The following is a 20,490-nucleotide window of genomic DNA, read 5'->3' as shown; positions in this document are numbered from 1 at the left end:
GTTATTAGAATCTATGATTTAACATAAGCAAAAAATACAAATAAAAGACTGCACAGTCCTCACTGTAGGATTTTAAATGTGGAGCTGCAGAAGCTTGTTCAGTAAGGAGTAAGGAGTGATTTTTATTTTTGGTGTGTAATAAACATTTCTGACACAGAAAGCACCAGGTTACTGTCACTTTAAGACACAAGACAGCAAACTGCTCTGCTTCAATATAGCCTACTGATAAACATCCAGCTGTTTATGTTCACTTAGACAAGAAAGAAAACTTAAGTTTAGTGATCAGGCGTGTGCTGACTGCTCTCTGTGTGCGCGCTTCATGAACCCTCATGCCTGTAAATATTCAAAGCGGTGCAGATGTGCGCGTGCAAGAAAGTATAATGTACCTGTTTCGTCTGCTGTGTTCCGGGCTTTAATGAAACCTGCTTATAGTCTGATGAGGCGCTTGTCATTGTTTGCGATGCATGACGAGAAACGGACGTATATACACCTTTCTTTAAGTCCAACATTACACAAAAGGGAAATGTTTTCGCGCATTTCTTTCCTTTCATTTGCCGGTTAATGAGTTATAATGCGTTTTTAAAATGACTGAATCCAAAATCTGCCAACTTCATGACATTCCGCGTTGTGCAGTTAATTCCATTTGTATGCATTTTGCGATTCTGTCCGTGTTTTTCGCATCGCGGAAATCATATGGCCGTACACTTTGTTGAGGAGTTGAACTGCTGCTCGCGCTCATGTTTTCCAAATGGTGTGATGACGTGTAGTCAGCACCTCAGTGTTCATGCACTCTATTGGTCTAAACTGCATCAAACGTAAAATGCGCATGAAGCGAACTGTCAAAAACTGCGTACTAGATGATTGTTATATTTAATAGTTTTGAATCGAAATAATCGCATTTCTTGCGATTCGAAAATCGCATCCATTCACATCGCGATTTCGGTTTAAAAACGATTAATCGTGCAGCCCTATTGCCACCTCAGTCATAAACAAGATAATGATAATAAACCAAATGCTCTCAGCATATGTTTATCAAATACCTCCAGTTTAAAGTGTATGTTGCAGGTTAACCACCACTGTTGATTAATGGGTACATAAATCACTCAAGATATGTGTATAATTTTTAAAATGTCTCAAAAATGGTCTTAAAGACCACTTTTTTTACGTTTTTGGTATTAACGGTTTTTTTAACGCAATTCTGCGATGACGTCACGTTGGGGAGAAGTGGAGAAAGACTCAGCCAGAGCCATAGAGATAGATGAGACATTTATTGCTGTTTAATACTTACGTATATAATTTGGAAATCATATATACATCGTAGGAAATATATAATGTGTTATACTGCAAAGTTACCTTGCTAATTATTATTTATGATATATGTGGAGATAAATAAAACTTCGCAAATCTGCTGATTTGATCCATTCATGTCCTGACCACCAGGCTAGAGATTTTTAAACATCCTTAATCCACACTTACTAGTCTATCAAATAATATCTCAAATATATTGTTTTGTGAAATAAAAGGATGCTTTGTTATATTGTTTATGCGATTATAACGAATCACACGATCATTTTATACGCAGCAGCAGTCAGCAGCTGCAGCACACTCGGATCCGACCGCATACATACTGTAATAAACAGGCGTTCGGCGGCTTTTTACATCACGACAGGTTAAGCCATTTGAGGAGGAACCGCTCATTGATCACCGTATTTTTATAAATCCTGTACATGTTTGGACCTGCCGAACAGGTTGAGCACTTTTATATACTTTATTGAGCAGAGAGGCTGCCTGCACAGTTTGACCAGCGGGCTGCGGGAACCGGCGCACATCACGCCGCCAGACGGTGTTGCTAATATAACTCGAAATGTATAGTATAACTATTATCAGATCGGCCCGGGAAAGTCCCGACTCTCTCGATTGCCATTCCGCTACTGGCTGTAAGAAAGTGAATGCGTTTGGGTCGCTGGTCCCCGCGAACAGACGTGACGTGCTTCACTCACCTTCCAGGATTAGAGACATGCTGCCAAAACCGTTTGTGCTGAAGATCGCATAAAGTTACACCCATTTCAGGCAGGATCATGGACCCCCTCAAGCCAGCATGCACGAGTATGTTAATTGTTTGTTTACTTTCTACACGAAGATATGCTAACCTTATGCTATCTGGCTGTCTGCCTATCTCTCTATACTAGCCTATCCATCTGTCTGTCTGTCTATCTATCTGTCTATCTATCTTATCTATCTATCTATCTATCTATCTATGTATCTATCTATCTATGTATGTATGTATGTATGTATGTATGTATGTATGTATGTATGTATGTATGTATGTATGTATGTATGTATGTATGTATTTATCTTTTATCTGCGCTATCAGAACTGTACTTTACTCGTCTTTCTATAGTCATTCTCAATGCTCTCAAGGCGGCTGTGGTCAATTCTCTCCCCAGCGTGACGTCATACAGTGCGTTGTGAGGGAAAGGAGAATCATTGCAAATTGCTGTACTTTTTCATACTTTTTCGGGTTTTGTGATACCCAACAACATAAAATACAATAGATAACATTTTAAATGTTTATTATCAACAAGCAAATTGCACAAATTCGTTGAAAAATTTTACCTGCAAAACGCCCTTTAAATACTGGACTCAGCACATTCAGAAATGCAGGTTTTTTGGCAGAAGAAGTGGAGATTCTTGCCAAAAAAGCTGCCATGCACTTCTCTTTTTCAGAAAAAGACCTGTACCAATAAATACCAATAAAATGACTTGTGACAGATGGGCTTACTCAAAACTAGCTCTACCAAATGTTTAAGCAGACTTACAAAAGGGATAAGGTGGTGCCTTTTAGCAAAGCACCTTAACCACTCCCCAGGAGTTTGTGTGTGTTCACTGCTCACTGCATAAATGCAAACACAATTTAAGTATGGGTTACCACAAACACGTCACACTGTAGTGCCTGCAACCCAGCAAGTGAAAGTAATTTCTAGAATTGGTGTGACAACAGGAAAAGCAAACACTGCTCGGTTATTATTAAAAAAGGTTATTATTAAGGTTATTATAAAAACTACTTATAGATTTGCAAATAACGACATCATGGATTTATAAAACAAATTTTGTGACAGCATCAAGACCTCTCTACACTCTTCAGTCAGAAAACTAAGTGGAGTTAGCATCAAGCTAAGGTATGTTATTTTCATAAACAAGCATTTTGTTAACAATAAGAACATTTATATTTATGCATTTGGCAAATGTTTTTATCAAAAGCAACTTGTACAATAAGCCATACATTTTACCAGTTAAGCTACAGGAACACTGTTAACAGAACTCTAAACATGTTAACAGAATTTTGCTCCAGCATTTTATTTATTTTTTGCGAAAAAATGTTAATCAAAGCAGTTAATAATTATAAAATCAGTGTGTTTGTAATGAGATTTTGATGTCATTAGGTGTTTTTTCTCTTTAAAGGAGAAAATAATGGCAGCTGCAAGCAGCAGTAAGTTCTATTAAAACTATTATTTTCTTTGATTTTACTTAAAGCTGGGGACACACCTAAAGACTTGTTAAAACATTCTAGGTTTATACACAAACACACTAAAGTATATTGTTTCTTGTAACTGTAAACAAAGACTGAGCACAACTGGAAAAGACCGGGGCATGATCAGTTGATATGTCCAAATTACATTTATAGTCTGTGTTCGAAAATCCTTAGGTGTGTCTTCAGCTTAAGTTTGTGTTTGAGTGGACTATTTGAGTGTAAAAAGCTTATGTGTTAAACGGGAATAATAATGAACTGACAACGTGAGATAAATATACATGTGTACATACATCAAGTTATATGTTTCTCCTTTTCCTAACAGATGAGTTTCGGCTTATTGTGCCTAAAACAGCTGAAAGTGTTGATGTTAAACTCGGGTCTAATTTCATAGTACTGTGTCACCTGTCACCTGAAATCAGTGCTGTTGACATGGAGATCAGATGGTTTAAGGAGACAGACTGTGTGTGTATCTATAAGAACAGAGAGATGATTGAGGGCAGAGGCTACGAGAACAGAGTGAATCTGTTTACTAATGAACTACAAGAGAGAGGAGATGTTTCCTTACAACTGAAAAACTTTAAAAGAACAGATGTAGGACTTTACCTGTGTCAAGTCACCAGTGAAAGCACAACAGTGAAGATGACAGTACAAGTAAAAGCAGGTTGGTTTTTATTGCATTGTCAATAAATATAGATTTAGACAGAGATAAACTCTAAAAATGTTAAATGGTGAAACATTTGAGTACAAAATAATATCAAGTAAATACACGTTTACATTACTGTTTTAAAAATGTTTTCCACACATTGTTGTCAAGCTGATTTTTTTATACACGAAAATCATGACTAGAATGTTCTTTTTAGAAAGGGAAGATCCAGATGTCGATTCTATGAGTCAGCCAATAACTTTTCAAAGTAAATATGTTCAGCTGACATTGCATAAGGTAAGTGAATGAATCAGAAATATTCATTGTAATCCATTTAATGTTGTTCATGGTATGATCATAATGATGTCACACCAAAGAATTATGAACATCTCATACATGCCAATTCTCAGAATGTAAGAGTGAAGGTTTTTGCTGAAACAAGAACATAATTACAGGAAATAGTATGCTGCTACAAGGAAAGTAGCAGATCTAGGCCGGTAGTGTGGGGAAAGAGTGGGATTGGGAAAAATCCAATGGCATGTTGCCATCATGAGCTTATAGAAAAGCGCTGTCTTAACACTGGAGCCTAGGGTTGCCAACTGTCGCATTTTAGCCGGGACGTCCCATAATCTTAGCCTTATTTACGTGTCCCATATGTCCCGTATCCCATATTTTGACTTGTACGCTGATCTAACCAGTGCCTGATACAGACTTTTTTGACTTCATGTGACGCCACAAGAACCGAGAGGAAGATAACATCCCGCAAGAGTGATTAGAGAAGTCAAGACTACTATTAAAATGCTCTCGTGGTACTTTAATGTCATCCACCGGTCAGTTCTTGTGGCATCACAAACAGCAACAGCAGCAGATCACAACACTTGAGAATGATCTCTGCATCTTTCATCCAATCACAGACCCTCCTCAAGCATAATCAGTATATGTTTAAGGGGGTCAAATAATACGATTTTATGTTTTCTTTTTATATAGTTGGTCATTTAGCTGTTTGTGCATGTATTACATAGATCTGCATATTTACAAAGTTGGGTCTCAATTCTGAAGAGATCCCTAATACAGACCTGCCCAGTGGCGGAGTGGCAATCGGGAGAGTCGGGACTTTTCCCGGTGGGCCGGTAGTGTTTTAAGGCTGCAAGGGCTGGTCTGACAATAGCCGTGCTTTCAGTCTTTAGTCATGCACTCCGGCCACACTAAAAACTATTTATCATATATTTAATATGCTTCAGCGCTCAAAATGTATCTGGCTGCACCGCTCTCTCTATCAAGCCCGTCTTTCCTGAAATTCTATCAGCCAATCAAAAAATAAAGAAATAGGCTACACAGTAGCCAATCAGAAAATAGGACTGTTGTATCTGGGTAAGATTTAACGCAACAACCAATAAAAAAGCATAGCCTCGCATACCCACAGAGGAATGGAGCTCCGAGCATCACTTTGAGCAGCACAGAGTAAGTCTGATCTCCTGTTTTAATGTTACAACAAATGCACAACTTTGAAACAAATAATGACAACTTGACTGCTGTTTGAGAATGTTTCCCAGATAATCAGCATCAGTTTTTCACGAGTGTCTGTAACTTGGCCAACAGTTTACAGCCTGTTCACTGACAACACCTGCTCAGAACACGCAAGTTAGTTTAAGCCTCGTTATATTTTCGTTATCACAAGATGAGTGACATTTTGTCACATAAAATATATCTCTCCAAACAGGCTTAATAATTTTATAAGCAACTGCTTTGCAACCAAAGTAAGCTTTAGCTTACCTAAAACTAGGGAACTGTTGACTTTAAGATCTTTTAAATAATAATCATTACACTTGGTATTTCATGTTGTTTTGCAGTCATTTTATTGTACTTTTAGATTTCAGCATTTGCTTATTTACAGCGAACCATTTTCTTTTTTTTTTTTGACCACAGAGGGCTGGTGGTCTATGAAATTTCCCGGTAGATTTTTGGGTCCCACTCCGCCCCTGGACCTGCCTTAGGGGCTAATCACACCAAAAGCGTTTTAAACGCTTGGAAAGCGGTTTTTAAAAAAGAGCAGTGCGACGCGGCTTTTTATATCGCAACCACAGAGTCAGTTGTCTTGTCAATCAAATATTGAAGTGTTAGCAGAAACTTTAAAAAGAGGGCGCTTGCTCTGACCTTGTTTGAGGGTGAGAGGTGCACAAACATGCAGGAGAGAGTGAGCGAGTGGAGTCCGGTTCTTCAAAGCAACTGTAAACTTCCCTCACCACAACGTAAGGCCCGCCTCTCCCCTCATTCGATTGGACAATGGAAAGGCGCGAATGACTTTGGGCGCTTCAGCGCTCCTTCAAAAGCGTGTGCTGCGGCTGGCTTCAAAAACCACAAGGCGCTCGGCACGCATAAACAGCGTGCAAACGCTCCCTGCCCATAGAATATCATTCAAAAAAGGCGCCTGCAACTGCCATAAACGCTTTTGGTGTGATCAGCCCCTTAAAGGAGCGGTGAATCAAAAACTCAATTTTAACTTGATAATTTGTTATATAAGAGGTCATCATACTTAAATGAACATCCTGCAAGTTTCAGAACTGAAAACGTCCGTGCTACTGAAATATAACCGTTTTTGGCACCAAGCCAACTAAACACTCCGGAATTCGGAAATCTATGACGTCAAAGTAGAATTGAAACACCTCCCCATAACCAAAAGGACACGTCTACTTTTGTAGCCCCGCCCACAGCTTCGCGTGAAACACGTGTGTCTCAACAAGTAAACATGTCTATAAAGATTGACAAATGTAACCAAAATGAATTTTAAATACATTTTTTCTGAGAGACTTTTATTTTGACGCGGTGATCTGTTATGATAGCATGGAAACGCATTTTCGGTTGTGGAAGAACCGCGTGGGAACAACACAGAAGCTAAAAACTTCAATTCGGAGGCTTGGAACATAACATTAGCAATGCGTGGATAAAGTTTTCTTTTGAAGAAGTTCCAGCTCGTGTGGGGAGTGTTTGTTAACTTTGTGTACACGGATTCATTTGTAAAGAAGTCGATGCTGGATTTGCAAAGAGACTGTGATTAAAAGCACCACTTATATTGGATCTGACAACAATGACACAGCAGTATACAGAGTAAGACATTTTACTTTATTTAAGTAACTGCGTTTCACTATTGCGTTGTTAGAAGAGATTGCTTGATATGTCCTGTTGTAACATCCGTGTCTAAACACGTTTGTTTGACTGTTTTAATTTACTAAAAACATTAAACGAGAAATAAAGGTACAACACTTAACAATACGACTGTAATTTAAAGGTAGAAATATACAAAGTTAGTTATAAGGAAGGATTTATCAGCTGCAGTTTAGATTCTGATGCCTGTTTACTGTGTTGTATACGGTAATTTAGGCGAGTTGCGTTTGAAAGGTCAAACACTCAACAAAGCTTATTTTTAATCATATAACTGTGGTATTTAACATTACGTGAATGTAAAAGCAACCTCACAAGCACAATAGAAATATACAAAGTTATTGATAAGGATTTATTAGCCGCAGTTTAGATTCTGATGCGCGCTTACTGTGTTGTATACGGTAATTTAGTCACGTTGAGTTTTGTTTATACTTTAATATACGTATTATCATTTATGTGTATCATCTTTAGCATCCAGAATCTTTTGTGGCTCAAACATATTTGTGTTCGGCTGCTATTTTTATCACATTAATGTTTTTAAAACATTTCCCCACATGTAATGACGGGGAATGAAGCTGTCCAATCATAGCAGTGGGTGTTTACGTTCAGGTCTTCAATGCGGCCCGCCCCTTCAAACGAACCATTTCTCCAGAGAGCCACTAATCCATGTTTCAAAATAGCCTATTACTTATTGCTTTTGATGTTTTTAAATGTAAAAACCACGCGAACATCATAAGTAGACATCAGACAACAGTATAAAACAATAAAATCGACAAATTCACCGCCCCTTTAAACACCTCATTCTGAAATGCCATTTTCAACTCTCCTAGGAAATTCTCTCGCTTCTGATTTACAGCCTATAAGTGTGTTTTAATTAAAGTTTTTGAACTACGGCTTACAGAATCTATGCTAGTTTTAGTTTGTCACACGTAAGATTACCATGAAGAGTAAAATGTTTTTTACCCATTTGTTTTAGACATTAAAGGTAATGGTTCAATTAAAGGATTGTGTTAAAACTATCTGCTGTGATGTTTATTTACAAACTATTAATAAATTAACTGTATGGTGCCAAGGCATAAGATTTATAAATTCATATATAATTAGTAGATTAGCTATCATTTTGACAAATGATTTAATACACTGTATACACAAAACCATATCCACACTGCTGCAGTACGTGATGTTTTGTCCCGTATTTCAGAGTGAGAAAGTTGGCAACCCTAAGCCTATCATAATGTTAAGTCTGTGTTTTTATTTGAGTCATTTGGTGTGCGATGACACACTTCATATTGCTAATTGATCTGTTGCGTGTGCTGCTCAGACATTTACGTAACCCTGCTGTAAGGATTTAACAAATGCAGATGAAGGTAATTGCAATTGACGTCTGCTCGTTTGAATCACGATCTGGCGCGATTTGTGATCACACGGCGCCTTCTGTGCCTAAGCCCAAATGAACCGCGCTTGAGCCCACCTGTGCAAGCCGGTCATGGTGTGATTGACCAACCCGGTATGGACATGGTACAGAGCGATCACACTAGTCAAATGAACAAGGCTCAAAGCATGCCGGCGTAGGGGTTAAACACGCCCAGGCGCTGTTTGGTTTGGATAGTGTGAGTGTGACCTCAGTGATCCTAAGTCTTTCTTTGTGGAGTTTGTATGTTCTCCCTGTGTCAGCATAGGCACTCCAGTTTCCTACCCCAGTCAAAAAACATGCAGGTTAGGTTATGATGGATTTTTCAGACTTTTTTCTTCACCTCAACAGATCAACAAAACATGGGGTAAAAGACACAGAATGAAAATGGAGGAATCTGCTTTAATGACAGGTGAATGTTGTTAAAACATCTGATTTATTTGTATTCCAAAGATCAGTACAGACAAAATAGAAAGATTTAGTGACAAATGCAGGGGGGAAAAGAAGTATTTGGCACATCAGCGTTTTTATCAGGGGATTTCTTATTGGGCTATTGACACAAAATTTCCACCACATATAGCCATCAATGCAAATATTGAATTCATACAAAGAAATCAGAACATTTAAGTTTACAAATTGAGTCATAATAAATAAAGTGAAATGACACAGGGGATAAGTATTGAACACATGAAAGGAACAAGGTGCAAAATGGCATAGAAAACCAGATCATCACCTGAACTGAGAGAGAAACCCTGCCCCCTATCAGTACTAATTGATATCAGCTGCTTTAGTTGTAATTGATGGCCTATAAAGGCTTCTCAGTACCCAGGAGGCACACAAGAAAGACTTCATGGTAGTGGTGGGCAGAGCGAGGCTTCGTGAAACACTGAAACAGTTGAATCAATTGTGCCGTATGTTTCGAGGCTTCGAAACATCAATCCGAAACCACCTCCACAGTGACACCTAGCGGTCGTTTGCATGTCTTTACATGAAGCAGCCTTGACAAGATTTTAGACGAGCGCTAACAAATTGTACCCCACATGTTGTTTGACTGACACACAAGTGATAGAATGGGAGAGTGGATAGTGCTCATGACTCTCATGCGTAGATCTTAGGATCGAACCCGGGAAATGCATGCGCTACGTCATCAAAATAAAATGCTTTTGGTTGTTGTTTTAACATCTGTTTGACAACTACATGAGCTTTTAGGCTCACAATTGTCGATAACTAAACGCAATTGGGGTCTATTTAATAAAAAAAAAATGGAATATAGATATACCAAATAAATAATAAGAGATTCATAAAATATATCAAGCCATAATATGCCACATTGTTTAGCCTACATACAAAGATCTTTATTCAAATATATAAATTGTTCTGTGTTGATAAACTCAACCAGCTTCTTTTTTACATATCATTTCTCCAGCCTTTGAAAACATTCTCACACAAGGGACACTTGTTGCTGGCATGCATTTTTTGTAAGTAGCCTAACTGTTACATACCTATGAGGAAAAAATACTTCTTGTCAGTAATTTATAGTATTTGATCTTGCCAAAATCTATGAGGTATTGTCAGATTTGTTTCCTACCCTGTCAGTTTAAGATTCGACGCAGATTCGACAGGTACGCCACCTTTCGAAACACTTGTGAAATGCACCGCTTGGTGTTTCGAATCACTTCATCACGTGACATGGGTGTTTCGAATCACATTTCGGAGCAGTGTTTCAAAACATTTACGCTTCGGGATCTCGACACAGTGTCGAAACGTCAGTTTCGCGGGAGCCATCCCTACTTCATGGGTAAAAGCAAAGAACTCTCTCAAGATCTTCTTAATTTTATTGTTGAAAAGCATTTTGATGGGAATGGTTATAGGTTCATTTCCAGAATGCTGAATGTTCCTGTGAGCCCTGTGGGGGCCATTATCCAGAAATGGAAAGAGCATCACTTCACCATAAACTGGCCATGATCAGGTGCTCCACCTAAATCCCATAGAAAATCTATGGAGAGAACTGAAGATCAAAGTTCATAAAAGAGACCCAAGGAAGGATTGGCCAGAATCACTCCTTAGCAATGCAGACGACTGGTTTCGGAACCCGTTCTCACCAAGATGCGTACAAATGACACGCAGTGTGATTATCGTGCAATAGATACGCCAAATTCCGGTTTTGCGTGCATATGATACGCCAGTCCTTCCCATTCACTTATATGGCGAATCGTTTCGTGACGTTTTATTTATTGTTTTCTCATTTGTTTTCTGTTTTTTTACAATTTTCGCTTGGGTTTAGGGTTAGAACAACTTTTTGTTATATAAAAATGACATCCTAACCCAAACCCCAACTCTAACCCCAACTCTAAGCGACCATGGCTTAAATATAGATAAAAACATAGAGAAACCTGTATATTAAATAACCTGCTTAAACAAATGTGAAATCTAACCCTAAACCCAAGCGAAAATGGTTTAAAAAACAGAAAACAAATAAGAAAGCAATAAATAAAACGTCACGAAACGATTCACCATATAAGTGAATGGGAAGGACTGGCGTATCATATGCACGCAAAATCGGAATTTGGCGTATCTATTGCACGATAATCACACTGCGTGTCATTTGTACGCATCTTGGTGAGAACGGGTTGGGTTTCGATATACAAGAGGCATCTAGAAGCTGTAATCACCAACAAAGGCTTTTTAAATAAAGTGTGTTCAATTCTTATTCCCTGTGTCAATTCACTTTATTTATTATGACTCGACTTGTATACTTAAATGCTCTGATTCTTTGTATGAATTCAATGGCTTGGTGGCTACATGTGGAAATTTTGTGTCAATGGCCCACTTGGGTATCCCCTACTGATGGGGATGCTGATGTGTCAAATGCTTATTTCCCCACTGTATTATTTAATTAAATGGCTAATTTAGACAACATCTATGTAAATTTTTCTTTCCAGAGCTTGTGGTGAATAACGTCGAGGAATTTCACCAGAAGTTATTCCAGGCTTTTAGAGATCAAAGCAAAAAACTGAAACAAACTGAATTAAAGTTAAAGGAGACTGTGATAGATTTGGGGAAAACAATAGAAAGTAAAAACCATGAATTACATGTCAAACATCGGGAACTGGAAATAAATAAAAAGACCCAAATGGAGATGAGGGAACAACTCAAAGAAATGCAGACTAAACTAACAAACACTACAAAGCAACTCACAGAAACATCAGTAAAAAATAAAGAATCACAAATGCAACAATTAGAAAAACAACTGCTGCAAAAAACTAAAGACACTGAGTTGGAGAATCTGAAAAAACTGATGAATGAGAAAGAGAGACTGCTGGATGACACAGTCAAAGAGCTGGAAGCTAGTAAACATCAACTGGAGACACTGAGAAAGAGAATAAGGAATTTAGGTAAGAAATCTTAAATGACAAAGGGAGAAAGTGTCTCATTTATAGCTTGATGTAATCGTGAAAGTTAGATAAAGAGACCACTGAAAAACACAATCAAATAGTAGCAACAGGAAGCAAAAAAAAAAAACAGCTGAGGTGGCAAGACAAGTGTTGACCTTTAATTCAAATTCATAGCTTAAGAAGAAACATTGATTTATGCTTAATGTACCTGTTACGTGTAAATCCAGGTAAGACAGGAGCGGATCCAAATGCAGTGTGGTTTTATTAAAAATGACAATAAACAAACAAAAACATAGCAGGTAATCCAAAAAGAAACCAAGAACACGGAACACGAAACACCATAACATCAAATAACGATCGACCTCAGACACTGGAAACACTAGGCTTAAATACACAGAGTAATCAGGGAAAACAAGACACACCTGGGGAACAATCATCACACGGACCAATGAACAAAAGAACTACAAAGAACTACAGACATGGATGACACAGACATGACTTCAAACTAAGAGTACAAGACAGGGTACACAGACAGAGTTCATAACATAGCCCCCCCTCAAAGGGCGGCTTCCAGACGCCCCCCAGAAAACCCCAAAGTACAACAGTCTAGGAGGGCGGTGGCATGGAGGTGGACCCGGGGGAGGGATGGTGGGCCAAGGCCATGAAAGTCCAAGGGCCAGGGGGGAGCCGTAGGCAAAGACAGGGACCACGGCGGAGCCGCGGGCGGAGGCTGGAGCCAGGGCGGAGCCGCGGGCGGAGGCTGGAGCCAGGGCGGAGCCGCGGGCGGAGGCTGGAGCCAGGGCGGAGCCGCGGGCGGAGGCTGGAGCCAGGGCGGAGCCGCGGGCGGAGGCTGGAGCCAGGGCGGAGCCGCGGGCGGAGGCTGGAGCCAGGGCGGAGCCGCGGGCGGAGGCTGGAGCCAGGGCGGAGCCGCGGGCGGAGGCTGGAGCCAGGGCGGAGCCGCGGGCGGAGGCTGGAGCCAGGGCGGAGCCGCGGGCGGAGGCTGGAGCCAGGGCGGAGCCGCGGGCGGAGGCTGGAGCCAGGGCGGAGCCGCGGGCGGAGGCTGGAGCCAGGGCGGAGCCGCGGGCGGAGGCTGGAGCCAGGGCGGAGCCGCGGGCGGAGGCTGGAGCCAGGGCGGAGCCGCGGGCGGAGGCTGGAGCCAGGGCGGAGCCGCGGGCGGAGGCTGGAGCCAGGGCGGAGCCGCGGGCGGAGGCTGGAGCCAGGGCGGAGCCGCGGGCGGAGGCTGGAGCCAGGGCGGAGCCGCGGGCGGAGGCTGGAGCCAGGGCGGAGCCGCGGGCGGAGGCTGGAGCCAGGGCGGAGCCGCGGGCGGAGGCTGGAGCCAGGGCGGAGCCGCGGGCGGAGGCTGGAGCCAGGGCGGAGCCGCAGGCGGAGACAGGGACCAAGGAGGAGCCGCAGGCGGAGACAGGGACCAAGGAGGAGCCGCAGGCGGAGACAGGGACCAAGGAGGAGCCGCAGGCGGAGACAGGGACCAAGGAGGAGCCGGCAAAACTGGCAACCAGGGCGGAGCCGGCAGAGCGGGAACCCAGGGCGGAGCCGGCAGGGCGGGAACCCAGGGCGGAGCCGGCAGGGCGGGAAGCCAGGGCGGAGCCGGCAGGGCGGGAAGCCAGGGCGGAGCCGGCAGGGCGGGAAGCCAGGGCGGAGCCGGAGACCAGAGAGGGACTGGATACCAGGGTGGTGCTGGTGGTATCATGAACCTGGGTACAGGAGAACAGAGAGAGGCCCTCTGGGCCTGATTAGACAGGGCAGTAAGTTCAAATATAGACATCTCAGACCAGACAGTGAGGGCAAAGAGCTTGGGGACAGTCATCTTGGGACATGCAAAGAGTTCAGCACTGGTCATAGTCTTGGTGACGACAAAGAGTCTCTGGGGCATCGCGGTGACCACACTAGCTGACCAATGGGGCTCAGATGACTCACTCGGCTCAGATGACTCACCCGGCTCAGATGACTCACCCGGCTCAGATGACTCACCCGGCTCAGATGACTCACCCGGCTCAGATGACTCACTCGGCTCAGATGACTCACTCGGCTCAGATGACTCACTCGGCTCAGATGACTCACTCGGCTCAGGGGACTCACTCGGCTCAGGGGACTCACTCGGCTCAGGGGACTCACTCGGCTCAGGGGAATCACTCGGCTCAGGGGAATCACTCGGCTCAGGGGAATCACTCGGCTCAGGGGAATCACTCGGCTCAGGGGAATCAGAAGACTCACTCGGCTCAGGGGAATCAGAAGACTCACTCGGCTCAGGGGAATCAGAAGACTCACTCGGCTCAGGGGAATCAGAAGACTCACTCCTCTCAGGGGAATCAGAAGACTCACTAGGCTCAGGGGAATCAGAAGACTCACTAGGCTCAGGGGAATCAGAAGACTCACTAGACTCAGGGGAATCAGAAGACTCAGGGGAATCAGAAGACTCGGGGAACTCAGAAGATTCATGGGAATCGGGGGACTCGGGAGATTCACTCGGCTCAGAGGACTCGGGAGATTCACTCGGCTCAGAGGACTCGGGAGATTCACTCGGTTCAGAGGACTCGGGAGATTCACTCGGTTCAGAGGACTCGGGAGATTCACTCGGTTCAGAGGACTCGGGAGATTCACTCGGCTCAGAGGACTCGGGAGATTCACTCGGCTCAGAGGACTCGGGAGATTCACTCGGCTCAGAGGACTCGGGAGATTCACTCGGCTCAGAGGACTCGGGAGATTCACTCGGCTCAGAGGACTCGTGTTCATGAGTCTGGTTGATCTGCCGTTGAACTGGTGAGCCACACACTGAAAAAACATAGCACAATGCCAGTGCTAACATTGATGATTCACACAGATTAAAAAGTTCGGGGAGCTCCGAGGCCTTCAGTGAATCAATGGGCACAAACAGTTTCAAGAGCTCTGTAGCTGTCTCATGTGATGTAACACACCTGCTGGCCGATGATTCACTCGGGGATCTGCTCGGGGACGATTCTCTCGGAGATTGACTCAGGGAAGATTCACTCAGAGATTTACACAGGGAAGATTCACTCAGGAAAGATTCACTCGGAGATTCACTTGGGAAAGATTCACTCGGGAAAGACTCACTCGGGGATTCACTCGGGGATTCACTCGGGGATTCACTCGAGGACGCACTCGAAGACAAACTCGAGGACTCACTCGGGGATTCACTCGGGGATTCACTCGGGGATTCACTCGGCGAAGATTCACTCGAGAGAACGAGCGGTCCAGGGATTCTGGTCGCTCGGACAGTGATCAGCGGGTAATCCAACACACTGGAGATTAAGCAGCCGACCCGGGCTTTCACGGGATGAACCGGATAACCTGGTGACTTGTGCACCGGCTCAGACACGGCGGAAGTCATCTTGTGAGCGGGGTCGGACAAAACACAGGGAAACCTTGGAAGCACGAGGGGAAACACACAGGGGAGCGAGGAATTGCTGCTGGATCCTTAATGGTCGATCGTTCTGTTACGTGTGAAATCCAGGTAAGACAGGAGCGGATCCAAATGCAGTGTGGTTTTATTAAAAATGACAATAAACAAACAAAACATAGCAGGTAATCCAAAAAGAAACCAAGAACACGGAACACGAAACACCATAACATCAAATAACGATCGACCTCAGACACTGGAAACACTAGGCTTAAATACACAGAGTAATCAGGGAAAACAAGACACACCTGGGGAACAATCATCACACGGACCAATGAACAAAAGAACTACAAAGAACTACAGACATGGATGACACAGACATGACTTCAAACTAAGAGTACAAGACAGGGTACACAGACAGAGTTCATAACAGTACCAGTGCTTAAAAAAACATATAGACAGTATGTGTCAAAGAAATTGAGAATAAACAACGAGATTAGCAAGTCAAACGCTTCACAAAATAACAATTTAAATAAGGCTATTCAAGTTTTTAGTGAGTTATGAATGATGAAGTTTCACTATCTTGGAGAGTGCTAGTTTTTTAAACTCTGTTATTTCAGAAAACTCAACTTTTTTGTCACTTTAATTTACCAATTATTTTCCAGAGGGACTTAAGGTGTTCTATACGTTTGCTGGAAAAACAAATAAAATGAGTCACAGGAATTTTACTGAGACTCTACTAAACCACATTCAGAATCTGAAGGAAACTTCTACAGTGAATGAGAGTGATATTGTTTTAGTTTTCTGTCCTATTGTCTCTGGAGCTGAAATGGATATTGAAGCTGCACTAAAAACATTCACTGACTCCACAGGTTGTTTGATTATCATCACATTATTTTCAATAACACTACATTTTCTAATTTTCTGAATAATAAATAAACATGTATAAAGATTTAGACAAATTTCTCTTTAATTTTTCTGTTTCTTGAACAGCATCTAAACTGAATGTTCTAGTGGTGCTACATCACACATTTGACCCAGAGAAAACTGTACCAGACAGCAGCAGGTGTGTCAACAAAACGGATATACTGACAGTGGACTGTCTGTACTATGAGGACACGGGATTACTGGAGTGTCAGAAGAATCAGGATGCTATGGACAAAGTTGTGAACTGGTTAATAGAGCAGGTATTTAACAAGACGCTCCTTAAATATTGTGACTAAAATGTGTACAAGTTATAAATGCATAATTTAAAAACAAGTGTTTACTTATTAGCTTCACATTGTAATTATTCTCCGCAGGGGGAGAAAAGGGGAGTTAATGTGTCTCTACATCAAAGTAGGTCAAAGTCCCTTTTTCTTTGAACTATATGATTTAATCTCAAAGACATGAAAATATTTATTAATCAGTATAAATGGTAGGCATTGTGTCCGCAGGTGTATTTCAGTAAGTGAAAACTGTCCAAACAAACACAACTAACTAAAGGATCAAAACAAAAAAGTCAATTTTAAGGGAAGATGGAAGAGAATGAGAAGTGGCCACGCCCTTAATTATGCAGAATTTTAAGGCTTAATATAATTTAAACTGATGAGTTCCATAAAAAATCACCCCCTCACAGCTGTCATAAAGAAATTAGCTATATAGACCAAAAAAACTTTTTTGTAACAGGCTGTAAACATTTATTTCTGCTGTAAAGTTGGCCATTTTAACAATGGGGGGTCTATGGGATTGACCCCATTTTGGAGCCAGTCCCTAATGGCCAGTTTGTCACTTCCGTGTTGGCTTTACGACAGTAAATGACAGTAATGACCCTTTGTATTACCCAGAAATATTTGCAAAAATACTAAAAAAATTCTAGAATCCAAGTCTAAAATCTGTAGTCTTTGATCACTAGTTTGTTATGTTCAGCAAGTGTGTGTTCATCATGTGAAATATTGCTGCTTTCTTGCACTACATTTATTTGCCCTCAGAAAACAAATGATTCTGTGTTTCTATAAGAACATTTTTCAGTCGCTGTCCTGCTGTGTCACCCATAAACAGTTTATTGGATGTATGTATATTGCTGAGGTTACATGCCTGGCCTGAAGTTACACTGACCTCTGGAACAAAAAATAAAAAAAATATATTTTGGTTTCCTAAAGACGAGAGGAGACAGCAAGCATGGGTTTGCATGGGATGTGCAAAGAAAGGTTTGACAGCCAGGCAATTTAAGAATCTGTAGCTAAATTTCACAATGCAACACTAGCTCGGTGTAGTAGTTCATGCACTTTAGCTATGATTTAAACTTTTTTATTTTGCTTTGTTATAAGAACATTTACATTAGCTTTAGGCATTTAGCAGACGCTTTTATCCAAAGCGACTCAAAAAGATTGGAAAAACAAAAACGCATTTGTCATTTAGGAGACAATAATACAAGTGCTAATACCAAGTTACAGGTTTTCACTATTCCAAAACAAAATCAGTTGAAAGAGAAAGAGAGAGAGAAAGAGACACAGAGAGTTGGTATTTTTTTAAATAAAGTAAGAAAAAGTGGAAATGCAGTTAATATCTATTTGTCAAGTTTTTTTGAAAGAAATGTTTTAGTTTAGTTTTTAGTTGGTTTTTGAACGTTGCAAGAGATGTGGCTAACCGGACTGCTATAGGAAGATTTTCCACCAGCAGGGAGAAGTGAAGGAAAATGACCGGGAACCTGATTTAATGAGAAATAAGTAAGGGATAATGTACAGTTTTATTGCCCATTCTGTACATTCTGATAATGTACAGTTTTATTGCCCATTCTGTATTTTTTTGTGTGTTGGCTTCATAGCTGTCATCAAGTTTTGTCAAGTTCAGTCTTTGTAAGCTCTCTGTGTCTTGTTGTTGTTTGTTCTCCGTAGTTCAATTTTCGTTTTTTGTCTTAATTGGGGAGCCATTTGAATCGTCCAAATCTATCCACTGTTCAAACGTTTTTTTACCGTACATGTTAAAATTAATGTTGAAATTTTCCATTGTTAATTGTGGTTGTCCAGTGTTTGTCACAAGATGGCGCCAAACGGTAATCTTCGTTAGCGCGGAGGGATTTTAAACATACAAGTAGTACCGGCTATGCGTTATTACTTTGGAGCGGTTATTATTTGAAAAGAACGAACCTGCAAATGTCTCAACTGACCAATCAGAATCAAGCATTCCAGAGAGCAGTGTAATAATAGGAAATAATCGCCTGTAGACTCTGTTTTTATTGATTGTTTGCGGAATATTGTCAGAAGTTACGTTTTGGCCGCAAAAGCCTTTATATTGTTGCCGCTGCAACAAACGTCAAATCAAGAACTAGGAGCCTAGAACTTGATGACCCAGTAGGCCCTAAGTGTGAGAACATAAACCAGCACAGCCACAACTTGCACCACACACGTATTCTTGTTTTCTTTATATGTCAAGACAAATCATTATCAAAATCATCACTATTGTTTTGTTTTGCTAGCCATCGTTTCAGTTTAATGTGGCTAGCCATTACTGATTGATGATGTAAAGCTCTGGACAAGTTTCTTGCGTCTAGTTTTTAAAAAGTTTTTAATAATGTATAGTCTGAGACTGATGAAAGCTAAGATCATACAATGTGACATGGCCTTTACCTATGCTCATGAAGTAGATTGAGTAACTTTTTAATTTTCACAAGTTAATTATTTTATAGTTATACCAGTATATACAGTTTCTTAAAGGGCATGTCAAACAGTATTTCATACATTTTGACTTATTAACACAGGTAAATAGTTGGATTCCTCATGCTAAACATTGGCAAAGGTTAAAAAAGCAGTTGGACAGTGTGGCGGAGTATTTCTGGGCCAAACATACTCTTACTCTTTCCTACAAGTTTCTGAAAGTTTTATTTCGACTTCTGAATTTGTTGCGTTACCGAGCCTCCGGGTACAGTGGAAGTCCTTACGGCACTATAACCGGAATAGACTGACACGAAATCAATGTCACCAAAGAAGTGTGTTGTTGTTTGTGAGGGAAATTTAAGTTTGTGCAGCTTTTCGAAACATTTGATATAGTTTGTTTTTTAGGGTAGCAGTGAAGTTGTGCGTGTGTGTTTGTTTAACGCTGGATTTCATAAAAATTGTGTGGTTCCTAAACAGGTCATATGTTGTAGGTGGTTAAAAATACATCAAATATCTGTGTTTTATTTTATGTAAGTGCATATACTGTAAATGACACAAAATATGTAGTGAATCATAGTCAATCATAAGTTATCCAGAGATAGTGGCATCATGTTTTGTGTGTTGCTTGCCCGTGACTTGCTCCCCACGGCAGTACGTCTCCAGGATCTCGTGTTTTTCCTAATCTGTCTTTTATAAATCTTATAAGACTAAAGACTCTTTAGATATATGAAGTATGCAAAACTACTCTAGGTACTCAAGATTAACATGAGATTAGCAGAAACAGTGTGTGTTATGTGAGCTTTAAGGACCATGTTTGATCTAATAGCTATGATTGTGTTAATGCTTTTCTCAGAGTTGAAGAAAAAACCCACATTAAATGAGAAGCCAAGACTATTGGTGAACCCAGACCAAAGTAAAGAGGAGGGACAAGAAACCACATATAGGAAGAAACAACAGCCAATGTACTCAGGTTAGAAATGACTGGTTTAAAGGAGAATTGTTTCTTTAGTTGACATTAATTCATTAATTGTAGTTCTATTCTATGATCACATAAATAAGCACCGGTCCACATACAGACAGTGAACAGATTCTTGACTTTTGATCAGGACCATTCTAAAGAATAGTTTTTGCTATCCCATGAAAAACATGCTGTCTATTTTCATATAGTCATATTTGTACTTTTACCTGTTTTATTTTTTATGTCTATTAATTTTTCAGGGGAACTAAGACTGTTCTCCATATTGACTAGAAAAACAAATAACTCTCACAAGAAGTTTACTGACACTCTTATAAGCCAAATTCAGAATCTGAGAGAAGTTCCTACAGTGGATGAGAGTGA

General features: G+C 41.1%; 1 protein-coding gene and 1 long non-coding RNA gene across 2 annotated transcripts in view; both read left to right on the top strand.

The window, feature by feature from the left end:
• The window catches only part of LOC141358849 (uncharacterized), a 365,540-nt gene extending 348,460 nt beyond the window's left edge, over positions 1-17,080 (top strand). The window contains exons 6-9 of the mRNA XM_073860655.1: positions 11,688-12,140; positions 16,182-16,388; positions 16,510-16,703; positions 16,818-17,080. Coding sequence (XP_073716756.1) covers positions 11,688-12,140; positions 16,182-16,388; positions 16,510-16,703; positions 16,818-16,880 — 917 coding nt within the window. The 3' untranslated portion in view covers positions 16,881-17,080. The remainder of the gene's footprint in view (positions 1-11,687; positions 12,141-16,181; positions 16,389-16,509; positions 16,704-16,817) is intronic.
• Positions 2,642-4,472, top strand: LOC141358807 (uncharacterized). The gene is made up of 4 exons (XR_012365252.1): positions 2,642-3,179; positions 3,463-3,490; positions 3,855-4,193; positions 4,393-4,472. It is a non-coding gene; the product is annotated as an uncharacterized lncRNA (long non-coding RNA).
• Positions 17,081-20,490: the final 3,410 nt, after the last annotated feature.

Source organism: Misgurnus anguillicaudatus, chromosome 22 (assembly GCF_027580225.2).
Source record: "Misgurnus anguillicaudatus chromosome 22, ASM2758022v2, whole genome shotgun sequence".
In the NCBI taxonomy this organism is placed as follows: Eukaryota; Metazoa; Chordata; class Actinopteri; order Cypriniformes; family Cobitidae; genus Misgurnus; species Misgurnus anguillicaudatus.
The sequence above is the reverse complement of the archived record's forward strand: the minus strand, read 5'-3'. Positions and strand labels throughout refer to the sequence as shown.